The sequence below is a fragment of the Urocitellus parryii genome, chromosome 6 (assembly GCF_045843805.1).
Source record: "Urocitellus parryii isolate mUroPar1 chromosome 6, mUroPar1.hap1, whole genome shotgun sequence".
Lineage (NCBI taxonomy): Eukaryota > Metazoa > Chordata > Mammalia > Rodentia > Sciuridae > Urocitellus > Urocitellus parryii.
Window position 1 is genome coordinate 184,643,236 of NC_135536.1, and position 12,758 is coordinate 184,655,993.

The 12,758-nt window shown below is 54.7% G+C and overlaps 1 protein-coding gene across 4 annotated transcripts in view; it reads left to right on the forward strand.

Moving 5' to 3' along the window:
* The window catches only part of Tox2 (TOX high mobility group box family member 2), a 124,747-nt gene extending 114,287 nt beyond the window's left edge, over nucleotides 1–10,460 (forward strand). For 2 of the 4 annotated variants that reach the window (XM_077800044.1, XM_026383272.2), the window contains exons 4-9: nucleotides 1,853–2,092; nucleotides 4,264–4,491; nucleotides 6,793–6,873; nucleotides 7,562–7,957; nucleotides 8,529–8,656; nucleotides 10,394–10,460. In XM_077800044.1, coding sequence (XP_077656170.1) covers nucleotides 1,853–2,092; nucleotides 4,264–4,491; nucleotides 6,793–6,873; nucleotides 7,562–7,957; nucleotides 8,529–8,656; nucleotides 10,394–10,460 — 1,140 coding nt within the window. Of the gene's footprint in view, nucleotides 1–1,852; nucleotides 2,093–4,263; nucleotides 4,492–6,792; nucleotides 6,874–7,561; nucleotides 7,958–8,528; nucleotides 8,657–10,196; nucleotides 10,234–10,393 lie in introns of those variants that run through there. The other 2 variants (XM_077800045.1, XM_026383273.2) reach the window with 1 other exon arrangement.
* The last annotated feature ends 2,298 nt before the right edge of the window (nucleotides 10,461–12,758 follow it).

The following is a 12,758-nucleotide window of genomic DNA, read 5'->3' on the forward strand; positions in this document are numbered from 1 at the left end:
ATAAGACCCAACTTCTACCAAAACAAAAACTTTAAATATTAAAGGGAGATTTTTTTTAAAGAGAGAGAGAGAGAGAATTTTAATATTTATTTTTTAGTTTTCGGCAGACACAACATCTTTGTCTGTGGTGCTGAGGATCGAACCCGGGCTGCACACATGCCAGGCGAGTGCGCTACCGCTTGAGCCACATCCCCAGCCCCTAAAGGGAGATTCTGATGGATGCAGAAAACTCAGGGGCAAACTAGGCAAGCCTGTGTCAGATTAGAGCCAAAAAGTAAGAAAGGAGTCTAAATAATAATCACTGCTGACCAAATGGGCAATGTTATTCTGCTATGTTCATCTGCCAACATAGCCCACGCTCAGCTTACAAGAACTATGGGACATGTGTGAAATTTCACTGTATTTGGATCCCAAGTAAAACCTTAACCAATTCTTTTTTTTTTTTTTAAACTTTAATATTTATTTTTCAGTATTTGGCGGACACAGCATCTTTGTATGTGGTGCTGAGGATCGAACCCGGGCCGCACGCATGCCAGGCGAGCGCGCTACCGCTTGAGCCACATCCCCAGCCCCTTAACCAATTCTTAAAAGGGCAAATAATTCACTTAATTAGTAGCAAAATGAAATAAACCACTTAGACATCTCAGAACTCTTCTTCAACAACTGTTGAGTCAAAGAAAAAAATCATAAAATAAATACCTGTACATAAAATAAAGAACAACAACACAATCCTTACATGATGAAGTCTGTGAGAGATGTTAAAACCATGCTCCAAGGAAAATTCACAGCATTAAACATATTACTAAAAATAAAGAATGGGAAGAGATGATTTTAAATTAACAGACTGTTAAAAAGCAGATGGGGGGGATTAATAAAGATAAAATGGATATTAAGATTCATCAGAAGACAGAGAATCAGAGGGATGAATTTGAGATCTGGTTATTTTGAGGCGGGGAACGATATACCTGAACCTGAAAGCCTGTTTAGTTTGCCTAATACAGAAAATGCAGATATTTAACATTAGAAACTAGAAAGAGGAAACAATCGCAGATGCAGAGGAAATAAACCTAATTATGAGTGTGCGAACGGCCAGCTTCACGGAAGCTCAGGTGTCTATACGATGCATGGGGGGAGAGGACCCACCGATCTGTGTTTAGTATTGAGAAATTCTCATATGTACCCTCAGTGGCTTCTTGAATTCTGAAAACAACCAGTTGGAAAATATCACTAGAAATGAAGCTAATAGGAAAATTAGCTAGAGGAAGAAAAGTGCTAAACATTACCATGAGATTTATTAATTCAAAGAATTGAACAAATGCTTCTGTAACCCAGGGCTTATGACATGCCAGACATATTTGATCCTCAACCACCTGAGAAGATAGGTTTGATTTTATCTACATTGTACGGTTGAAAACAACTGAGGCACAGAGAGGTTAAGTTAGTCGGTCAAAGTCACTTAACTGCTGGTCAGGGCTAGGGCCAGGCTGAGACAATGGCATCCAACATTTGCACTCCTTGCTATTATGTTGCACAGTGAATTGATGCAGAGATGCATTCCAGGAGGGAAGATCCATACCGTAAAATGATCATTCACAGCTGGGCGGAACTCTCTGGCAAGGGCTCAAGTGCTGTCTGTCCAGGGTGAATGTCAACAAAATGGCCAGCTGCCAGGGAGCCCTCGTTCCCCCACACGTGCTCCAAATCATGCAGAGGTCCAAGCAGAACGGAACTCCCCCTCCGCACAGAGCCGGGACCCCCACCATCTCATCTGAATGCCCTCCGAGTCCTGCAGGGCAGATGTGAGGGTGTCGCAGGCCAGGTCCTTCTAACACAGATGCCCTGTCCTTCTTAGATCCAGGAGATGGTGCACTCGGAGGTCGCTGCCTATGACTCCAGCCGGCCAGGACCTCTGCTGGGTCGCCCCGCGATGCTGGCCAGCCACATGAGCGCCCTCAGCCAGTCCCAGCTCATCTCCCAGATGGGCATCCGGAGCAGCATCACCCACAGCTCCCCGTCACCCCCAGGGAGCAAGTCGGCGACCCCCTCTCCCTCCAGCTCCACGCAGGAGGAGGAGTCTGAAGCACATTTCAAGGTAGGCGGGGTGGACAGCAATGCTGTCAGATGCCCTCCCATCTGTGGGGACGGGCCCTGTGGGGACTTCACTCTGGAAAAGACAGGAAGGGGGGCCGTGCCCTTTGCTGGAAACCAAGGAGGAAGAGATCAGCAGATGGGTCAGGTGGACAGGAGCAGTTAGTCTTTGGGGAGCACCCAGGGGACCTAGGGACACCAGGCTTCAGGTGCTAGATCTCCCAGGCACTGTTGGCAAGCTCAGCCTCAATCCCAACCCTCACTCACGCAGCAGAGACCCCTCTAACCGTGTTGAAGGATGGCGGGAGGAGATGTCGCGGAAACAGGGCCAAGTCTCATTCCTGATGGCCAGCGCGTCTTTTCCGTGGCATCGATGACATCAGCAAGAGCCTCAGGGCCTGGTCTCATGCCACTTTGGCCTTTGAGGGAACTTTTTGTTAAATATTGCTCACAAAAACCTTTAGATATTTGGAGAGATATTAATCGTATATTTTTATGGGGTGCACAGTCGTGTGGATATGTGACATGGAATGATTGAATCAAGCTAATTAACATAGCCCTCATTTATTCTGACAAAAATGTGTCGTCCAACAGAGGTCCTCTGGGCCTAGGGCATTCCACACTGACTGAGGATGGGGCACAAAATCGGTGGTCCCATGGTGGGGATGCACCCTCTCCCAGCACCCCTCAAGTCCACAGGTGGTAGGCCTCTTCAAAATATCACCAATGAGAGCCGCCACCTGCCCACGCCCTGGTCCTTTGCAGGGACCCCAAGCCTCCTCCTGGTTAGAGAGCTTCTTTTTTTGCTAGGCACAGAGGCCCAGGAGGGTCAGAGGCAGGAGTTTGTATCCAGAATCTCCCAGAATGAAGAGTTGGCCCGTGACCCTGCCTCCATGGCCCTGTGCCTCTCTTCCTCATAAGGACCTCTCCACATAGTGCTGAAGGACGGAGGCTTGGCGTGGTGGGTGGCTGCAGAGGGGACTCCAGGACAGAAGCTGTGTTCTGTTCCTTCCCTCCCTGACCTTCAGACATGAAGGTCCAAGTCTCATCCTCTGGCCTCCGGTTTTCTTACCTGCTCATGGTGTCACTGTCATCTTCTTGACCCACTGAGTCACAGACTTTGCAGCAGGAGCCAGGACCGTGGACCCAAGGCTCCTGTCCTGGTGTGGCCTGAGGGTCCTAACTGATCCACTTAGGTCTGTGGCGAGCATCTCCACCCCTCCCCACCCTGGAAACCCTAAGTGGGATTGTGATCCTACAGCCTCTCTGGATGGTCCCCAGCTCCAGGCTGGCCTGATGATGTCCCATTAGCTTCATCCCTTCCTACCACCTCCCGGGGGCCAGGGGAGAGCCACCGGCCCAGAGTTGCACAGCAGCTACAGGTGGGGGAGACTGACCTTTTATGATCAAGGGAATCTTTGGAGAGTGTTCGTGATCACACCCGGGAGGGGGCTGCAGAAGGAGAGCAGTTAAGGAAAAAACACATCTGAAACTTGGAGATGGCCCCAAAGACAGCACAGCCTTACAGGGTCAGACCCAAACGTGGTCTAACAGGCCACTCAGGAACCCCTGCTTCTCCAGCAGAATGTGTCTTTGCTTTGACTCCTGTTCCTTGCTGATGAGGGAATTTTGCAAAGAAAGACATTAATTGGGGGAGGGGGAGGGACAGAAAAGCAGGTGCCGTGGGCAATCCCAGCAGCTCGGGAGGCTGAGGCAGGAGGATCGCAAGTTCAAAGCCAGCCTCAGCAACTTAGCGAGGCGCTAAGGAACTTAGCAAGACCCTGTCTTAAAATAAAAAATAAAAAGAACACAAATGATTTCTGATCAACAGAAGAGATTAAAAATCCATCAAAATTAAAAGTCTCCAGGTCACTAGCCAGTTTCCCATGCGATTTAGTCACCTGGATCAGCAGTCAATTTTGCAGGGACCACAGAGGTGTCTAGATTTCTCCAAATCAACTTTCCACTTGTCCTGGTTCTCTTTGATGAGTTAAACCAATACCCAGCCTCCTACCCAGGCTGTGTGTCTCTGTCTGTCTGTCGCTCCCCGGGTGTGAGCCAGGCTGGACTGGCCCACGGTGGGATGCTGAGCAGGGTCCAGCCCCTGGAGCTGGGTGGGGCGGCCGCGGGCAGGAGGTTCAGCTGGTGTGAACCTGACTCCTGTCACCTGGGCAGATCTCAGGAGAGAAGAGACCTTCTGCAGACCCAGGAAAAAAGGCCAAGAACCCAAAGAAAAAGAAGAAGAAGGACCCCAATGAGCCCCAGAAGCCCGTGTCGGCCTATGCACTCTTCTTCAGAGACACTCAGGCTGCCATCAAGGGGCAGAACCCCAGTGCCACCTTCGGAGATGTGTCCAAAATCGTGGCCTCCATGTGGGACAGTTTGGGAGAGGAGCAAAAGCAGGTGAGCCACCATCCCTTTCCGGGCCACACTCAGGGCAGACTTTGAAGGTGTGAGGCCAGAACCAGCCTTTGGGACCAGAGGCTCCTGCAGAAGGCACTTGGGCTCAGCTTGCCCATCTGTAAGCCAGGAAGCATGGTCCCTTCCAGCTCTACTATTTTGCAGTTGTATTCACCAATGATTTAACCATTCTATACTCTACTTCCTGTCCATGAAAGGGTCAGAGTTGACCATCCAACTCAAGTCTGAAGTCCAGGCCAGAGCTTCCTGTACCCCTAGCCATGTACCTATGGCCCCCTCTAAAGGCCTCTGGAGAACAGGGCACAGAGCTAGCTTATAAGCAGAGCAGTTACCAGCTGTGCAACCTCAGAGTGACTACCTAACCTCTCTGAGCTGTAAAACAAGGAAGATGGCTCCCATTCTCTGAGCATGTCTGGGCTGAGCTCTCTACTGGGCCCCTTGCCCATGACCTCACTGCATCCTTGCAACATCCCTTGGAGTGGCCATCGCTTGCCTCTTATGATATGAGGAGATGGAGACACCAGAGGCTGACCTGTCCTGAGTCAGGTTGGAGCCAGGACTCACACCCAGGTCTGTAGAACCAGGAGGCTCCGTTGGGTTGTTGGCCTAAGAGCAATTAATCCAATAATCAGATAAGTAAATGTAAAATGACAATGGTGACTGTGTCACAGGCCAGGAGGGTACCTGAGAACAAAAAGGGAGGGAACAGACTTAGACCTGGGGCAGGGACTACGTTGCCAGGTGAGACCTGGAGGGTGGGCTCCCTTGGCCAGGGGAGCTTTCCAGCAGGGGGAGCCGTACTGACAAAGCCTGGTCCAGCAAGTGCCTGGCCCTGGGAGTCCAGGGTGGCTAAATGCAGAGATGGAGCTGGGAGGTGGGCGGGGCCAGGGAAGGGATCAGGTCCTTGTCTGGCTTCATGAAGGCTGGTAGAGTGGACGTGGCAGGCCCCTGTCAACTAGGTGGGAGATGACAATGGCTGGGACCAGACAGATGGGGCGGTGGATGCAGAGCTTTGTGGGGACTTGTTTTGGGGATTCTGTTCTGCTTTCTGGGTGGGTGGAGACGCCATACGCTGAGACAGGGACATGGGGAGAGGAGCAGCAGCCTGGGCCGGAGAGAGAGACCGTCGATGAATTTATTTGAAATGCTTTCTCTATCAGACTCTAAAATTTAAAACACCTTTGGGCTATAGGCCAGGGCAGTGGCAGAAGTTTATTTGGGAGGTGAAACAGGGAGAGGAAGGCAGTGACAAAGGGCTGTCATCGGGGATCCCGCCGTGGCTCCTGGAGCACAGTCCTGCCCCAGAACTCTGGCCAGTGTAGAACCTGCAGGGTGAACTGGCTAACGGCAAGGCTGCGGGGCGCCAGCCTGTCAATCACTGGGTGGGAGCAGCTCCAGGGGACAGGACTCTCCAGCTCTCTAGCCACCACCTCCACACAAGTGGCCGATGAGGCTCCTGCTGCTCGAGAGCCCTGGGGCCAGGGGATGCTTGGTGGCGCTGGGCGTTAACTGGGCTTTTCTGCAATGCCGAGGACCAGAGGCATGGCAGGCCCTGCCCACTTCTGCCATAGGGACCATAGTTTCCATTTGGCACACTCTGGCCTGCGTCTCCCTTCCTATGGTGCCACTTTGTGAGGGGGAGTGGGCCCTCTCCCTTTTGAGCCGTCTTAGGGGGATAGGGATCTCAGGTCCCCTGTCTCTGAAGGCTCCGCCCACTACTCCGACCCATCCAGTGCAGCCCAGGGGCAAGTGAAGGTTGTTGAGAGTCTGACCTCCCACCCTGTCCTGTTTATTTGTATTTATTTGTTTATTTGTTTCAGTGATGGGGATTGACTCCAGGTCCTTGCACATGCTAGGCCAGTGCTCTATCAGCTGAGCATTACCACTGGCCAAGCCTCAATACTCCATGTGAACCTAGGTCCAAAATTCCTAATAACAACATGAGCAAATATAAATCCAGACTAAGACACTGAACAAGCAGGGTTCATGCCAGCATGCAGCATTAAGAAATGTGCATCAGTCTGGGTCAGAAGAGAGGGCTTCCAGAAGCTTCGTCTTTCTGAAGCCAATGGTACCGATGTCCAGAGAGGTGAAGCATGTTTCCCTGTCCTCCACACTCTCTGTACAGCCCAGAGAGGGGCCAGCAAGTGACTGACCCATCTTCTGATCACATTGCCCTCATCCACACATGGCCCTAGAATCCATGCCTTCTCAACCTGGGCTCTGCATGGTGACCCCTCTGTGACATTCTCCCGGGTGTTGCCCATGTCTTGGATTTTCCAGGCCTACAAGAGGAAGACTGAAGCAGCCAAGAAGGAGTATCTGAAAGCTCTGGCAGCCTACAGGGCTAGCCTCGTCTCCAAGGTAACAGGATGCCTAGGTGACTGACGAGGGATGACCCAGAACTGGGGCCCATGGGAACGGCTGGCTCCAGGGGCTTGGAAAGGCTGGGTGAGACCTCTAGGTCACACCTGTAGTGCACCACAGTGCACCCGGCCCACGCCTCATGTGCATTGTGTTCTGCGTAGTTCTTCCAGCCAGAGCCCAGCAGAGGGAGGGGCCCATGCAGGGGCGTAGAGGCTGGGGAGGGCCATAGCCAGAGGATGCTTGCCACAACCCTGGCTTGGCTGCAAGACCCAGGACCATGGAACTCCCCCAGGGGCGGGGGGCCATGCAGGGATAAACGTGTGGGCAGGAGCTGATGGTGCATGCCTGTAATCCCAGGGGCTCCGGAGGCTGAGGCAAGAGGATTGCCAAGTTCAAGGCCAGCCTCAGCAACTTAGCAAGGCCCTAAAAAACAACTTAGTGAGATCTGTCTCTAAATAAAAACTAAAAAGGGCTGGAGATGTACTTGTTGAACTCCACCTGGCTCAATCCCCAGCATCCAAACAAAAGTGGGGGAGGTGGCAGGTGGCCTGGTCAAAGCTGTGGCTGGCTAGTCCACAGCTCACAGCTCTCCCCAAAGGCCAACCAGGACACCCTGGTCTCATAGCCCAAGTCCTGGCTTGTCATCACCTCTTCTCCAAAGTAACTGGTTTTCCTCTCCTTCCAGAGCCCCCCAGACCAAGGCGAGACCAAGAGCACTCAGGCAAACCCCCCCGCCAAGCTGCTGCCCCCCAAGCAGCCCATGTACTCCATGCCGGGCCTGGCCTCCTTCCTCACGCCCTCTGACCTGCAGGCCTTCCGGAGTGGGGCCTCTCCCGCCAGCCTCGCCCGGACACTGGGCTCCAAGTCCCTGCTGCCCGGGCTCAGCGCGTCCTCACCGCCACCGCCTTCCTTCCCGCTCAGCCCCCCCCTGCACCAGCAGCTGCCCCTGCCACCCCATGCACAGGGTGCCCTCCTCAGCCCACCTGTCAGCATGTCCCCGGCCCCCCAGCCTCCCGTCCTGCCCACACCCATGGCGCTCCAGGTGCAGCTAGCCATGAGCCCCTCGCCTCCAGGGCCACAGGTAAGCAGGGCTGAGTATGGCCCCGTCTTCTGTGACCCCTCAGAAGAGGGGAGGTGGTTGCAGAATTCCAGTACTGGCCTCGGTTTTCCCATATCTGAAATGGGTCTCCTGTGCCGTGCCTGCAAGGCGTGGGATGCAGTGAACATTGCCAGTTAGATCCCTCGGCTCTCCCACGGCCCCTCTCACCCTCCGTCCACTTGAGCTTCCTAGCCTGAGGGGGCCACCGCTGCTTCTGCCAGATCAGCCCAGCCCCTGGCTCCCCTGCAAGCCCTCGAGGCCTGAGCCCCACTGAGTGCCCCAGAGTCTGTTCCAAGGCTCACGCTCAGCCCGGTCCCTGCATTGACAGATGGGGAAGCTGAGGCTCAGGACAGGAAAGTCACCCCCTGGTTCAGCTAAGACGGAGGTACTTTTCCAAAGGTGCCCCGCGGGAGCAGAGTGGACCTCCTGTGACCCCCAGGAGGTGCCTCTGCAGAGGGGATGCCCTCAGACACAGGGTGACTGCACCGCCCTGGCCTCCTGAGTCAGGCCTCCCCTGGGCCTCTCTCTACTCACCATCCCTCCTTCCCCGTAGGACTTCCCGCACATCTCTGAGTTCCCCAGCGGCTCGGGACCCCGCTCACCTGGGCCATCCAACTCCACGAGCAGCGGGGACTGGGACAGCAGCTACCCCAGCGGGGAGTGTGGCGTCGGCACCTGCAGGTCAGTGTCCGGTCAGCCTCCATGGGTCCTGCCTTTGTCCACCCACCCAGGGAAAATGGGAATAGGGACAGCCAGGGGCAGAGGAGTGGCTCAGGAAGACGTGGAGCTGTGTCATCAGCCCTGCCCAGGGGACACTTGGAGCCTGCAGGTAGTGCAGAGCAAAGCAGGGGCCCAGCACACTCAGCCAGCCTGACGCCCCGGCCCACTGGGCACACCGAGGCCACCTTTATTCCTTCTGTCCTGTTTTTTCCAAAAATTCTTCCATATGACATTCCCAGGTAGGCCCCATGCCTTAGGCCAGGCTCCCTAGAAGCAGAGCCTAAGGTGGTCCTTGGAGATGCCTGGAGGGCTTATGGGAGAAGTGGGTGAGAAAGGCAAGACGGGGCAGGGGAAGGGGTCGGTGAGGACACACCCTCAGCTGGACACTCCATACTGCCTGATCCCAGGGGAACCCTGAAGCAGGATTGGTGGCACAATGCAGGTCCCACCAAGAGCCCCTGTCAGTCAGCCCTCGGCTTTGGGCTGCCCACAGGCCCCAGGGGGCCCCCTGTGGAAGGCAGGTCTTATTTGCCATGGGCCATTCCCTAGAGAAGGGGACGTCGGGGTGTGCAGGAGCTGGATGCGGTCCCCTGGGAGAAAGGGCCAACTGTCCAACCCATGAAGCCTCCACCTTAGAAACCCCCCAGTCCTGCAGCCGCATCCTCTCCCCAGAACCACGCGGCTCTCTCTGGTCCACCTCGCTAACTGCCCCTCCTCCAGAAAGCCCCCTTGGAGCCAGGCCACACCAACTCTAAGGTGGAGGAACTTGGTTTCAGCCAGCAAGAGGGAAAGCCGGGACAGGACGGGGAGCTTCAGCCCCCACCCTGCCAGCCGGTCCCCGTGCCCTTAGCAAAAGCGAATCCGCAGGTCTTGGGGGGACTGGGCCCAGGCAGATGCCCTGCAGAGCCCCACGCGGTGAAAGGTGGGGCACTGCCGGGCACTAGTGACCCCACACACCCAGGACGGCTTCTGCATGGGTGGCCCTTCCCCTGGACCGCCTCTCATCAGCCCCTTCCCCTCACCGCAGTTCCCTTCCCCGATGTCAGGGTGCCGGGGGCAGGAGGTCCTTCAGGGATGTGACCCTGTCCGAGCCTCCCCCGGGCCCACCCTGTGCCCAGCACAGATGTTGGTCCCTGTTCTAAATCCGTAAAAACCACCTGCCGCCTGTACTTCTGTTTGGAAGCATACAAATGGAACATGGTGGTCACAGGCTGCCATGAGAGCCCTGGGGACGTTGGGATGGGCTTCCTTGAAGGGCAGACGCACGCTGCCCTCTTCCTGGAGCTGAGGATGGCACCCCCCGGGGAGGATCCAGGAGGGCCCTTTGGTCCAGCTGGGTGGACAGCCAGGAGGACCCTGGCCATCCCCGATTTGACCTCAGAGGGGCAGCTGGTCAGGGTGAGGGGCGAAGGGCCAGAGCCCAGGGCCCTGGGGTTCCCTGGCCCGTGTCACAGTGCCAGGGGGCCATCCAGCAGCTCTGACGGCCCCTCTCTCTCCACAGCCTGCTCCCCAGAGACAAATCGCTCTACCTCACCTAATCCCGCCTCCCTCCCCTCCCCGAGGCTGGCTGGAAGGGCATGTCAGAGCCAGGAGGGCTGCCCACAGCAGAGAGGCCGTGGCAGGAGGCAGGGTGACCGGCCAGCATAGCAGTGACACACCCCTGCCCTGGGCTGAGTCTCTTCCCCGACCTCCCGCCAGACTCTGCAGAGGCAGCCCGCTGCCCGGCGCCCGCCGGAAGAACCTGCAGGAACCTTCTGCCCGCTGACCTGCTTGCTCCAGGGTCACCGCGGACCCCGCTCCTCGCCCTGCACACAGTCCCCTCTGTCTGGACGTCTGACCCCGGCCCAAGCTCACTGGGCCGCCCTGCCGGGGTCACTGACCAACAGAAACTCGCCCCAAGATGCGCGGCCAGGGTCCGGCCCAGCCACAGACGCGCAGGTTTTCCAGTGTGAACTAAAGATCCCGAGCCCCACGAACTGTGGGCTCCGTGTAAGTAGTCTACTAAGTGTTTTAGAACTGTGCTGAAGACATCTGTAAGATTATTTTGTGGGGAAGAAAAGTAGTTTCCTTTAAGGTACAAAGCGTTTTATATGACCCTTAGCGCATCGTTTTTCAGTTTTCTCTTGAGGGAGACGTGCACACAGCAGCTGTCACAGGGTCTCTCCATGCGCACCCGAGAACCGGACAATGTCTAGCCCCACCGGGAAGCATTCCCCTTGATTTTTTTGTAAACCATATGTCCACCTATTTCAAATTGCCAGCAGCAATTTTATTTCTTTTTGTCTAGCTATTTATGAAGAAAACTTGAGAACAAAGTTGCAGTTTATCCTAACGTGTGCGTGGTTTGGGGTTTGGTTTTGGTTTTGGTTCTTGGCGTTGTTTGCAGCTGTATCCTGGCCCGGCAAATGTCTGTCTTGGTGCCCGGTCCTTCTCTCAAACTCTCTTTATAATAAAACTTCTGAAAAGTTGCAGATAAGTCTGTGTCTTCTTGCACTTTGTTAAGCCAGTCTGGGCCTCCTGTGAGGTGGCATTCGGTGGTGGCTTGGCCAGCAGGAATGAGCCCTGTGAGGAGAGACTCTGGTAAAAGTTCTATCTGCTCCTTAGCAGCTCATTGGGCCGGGCGTGAGGACACATGTCTGCAATCCCAGAGACTCAGGAAACTGAGGCAGGAGGATCGCAAGTTCCAGGCCAGCCTCAGCAGCTTGGTGAGACCCTGTCACAAAATTAAAAAGGGCTGGGATGTGGCTCCGTGGTAAAACACCCTGGATCCAATCCCTAGTAACCAAGAAAGAAAAAAAAAAGAAGAGAAGAGAAAGAGAAAAGCAAGCTCTGTATGTGGATGATAGGAGGAAGACACAAAACTTAGCCCAGTTCATGACACATAATAAATGCTCGATAAACATGTGTTGGCTGTGTGGGGGATACCACACCCAAATTGTGGCTACATGGGAAGCTAAACAGGCCTTACCATGTAAAACTTGCCCCTCCAGAAATTGAAAAGTGTCCATCAAATTCCTGCTGCCCCGAAGAGTACCCACATGTAAGTACATCCTTAGGAAACACTCGTACAATCAGATTTTTTAAAATAAGAATTCAGTATGGGGCTGGAGTTGTAGCTCAGGGTTGAGCGCTTTCCTCGAATCTATAAAGCCCTAGGTTTGATTCTTTTCCAACAAAGAAAGGAAAAGAAAAGAAAAAGTCTTCAAATAGAACTGATTGTGTGGTGTGCAAGCCAACATAAGGCCTAGGGAGAAAATTAGTGAGACAATAACAGTGTGGACCCACGGCGTGGGGCTCTGGTGTGCAGTCCACTCTGGGGAGGGCACTCATGAGCAGGTGATGGAGGTGAGTGGTGGGAATGGGGACGGGGGTCTTCAATACTGTCTGCAGGCAGCACCAAGGCCAAGGACCCCTTAAACCAGGTTTCCCAGCAGACATTGGGAGGCGGCAGTCCTTAAAACCAAAAGGAAGAGTGATGTGACTAGGTTAAGTCTACCTGGTTGGGGGGGTGCAGATTGGGAGGCTGAGGCTGTCACCCCCTGTGACACGGCTCTCAAGGTGGGAGCTGGTGCTCCCTGCTCTGGCTCAGGCCCACAACCTAGACATTGGGCTCTTAGGGCCTCTTCCTGTCCATCACAGTGGCCTCCTCCTTCCAGATGATGCCCCGGAGGGACAGTCTCACCGTGTGCAGTGTCCTCCCTGGAAGGCATATGGTAATCCACTCTGGAAAAGGCAAAAAGCAAACCCCAAACAAACCAAAACAACACGCTGCCTGTCGCATCAGCAGCGGCTCCGCAACATGGAGCGTAAATATTTCATGTGGTTCCAATTTCCTCCCCTGCATGGAGCTTGTCGGAAACACAGCGACGGCTTGGGTGGTTTAATATTCCGCTCTCGCTTTCACCACGGAGAGAACAGCGTTGTGGAGATCCACGCAGACAGCCCGAAATAAGGAATGACAGGTCATTGGTTTCTTCCTGGGAGAGCCCCTCCTGCCATGCCATCACCCACCGCGCCAGCTGCTCAGGGTCATCTGGAAGCAACCACTGCCCAAGCCGCCTCT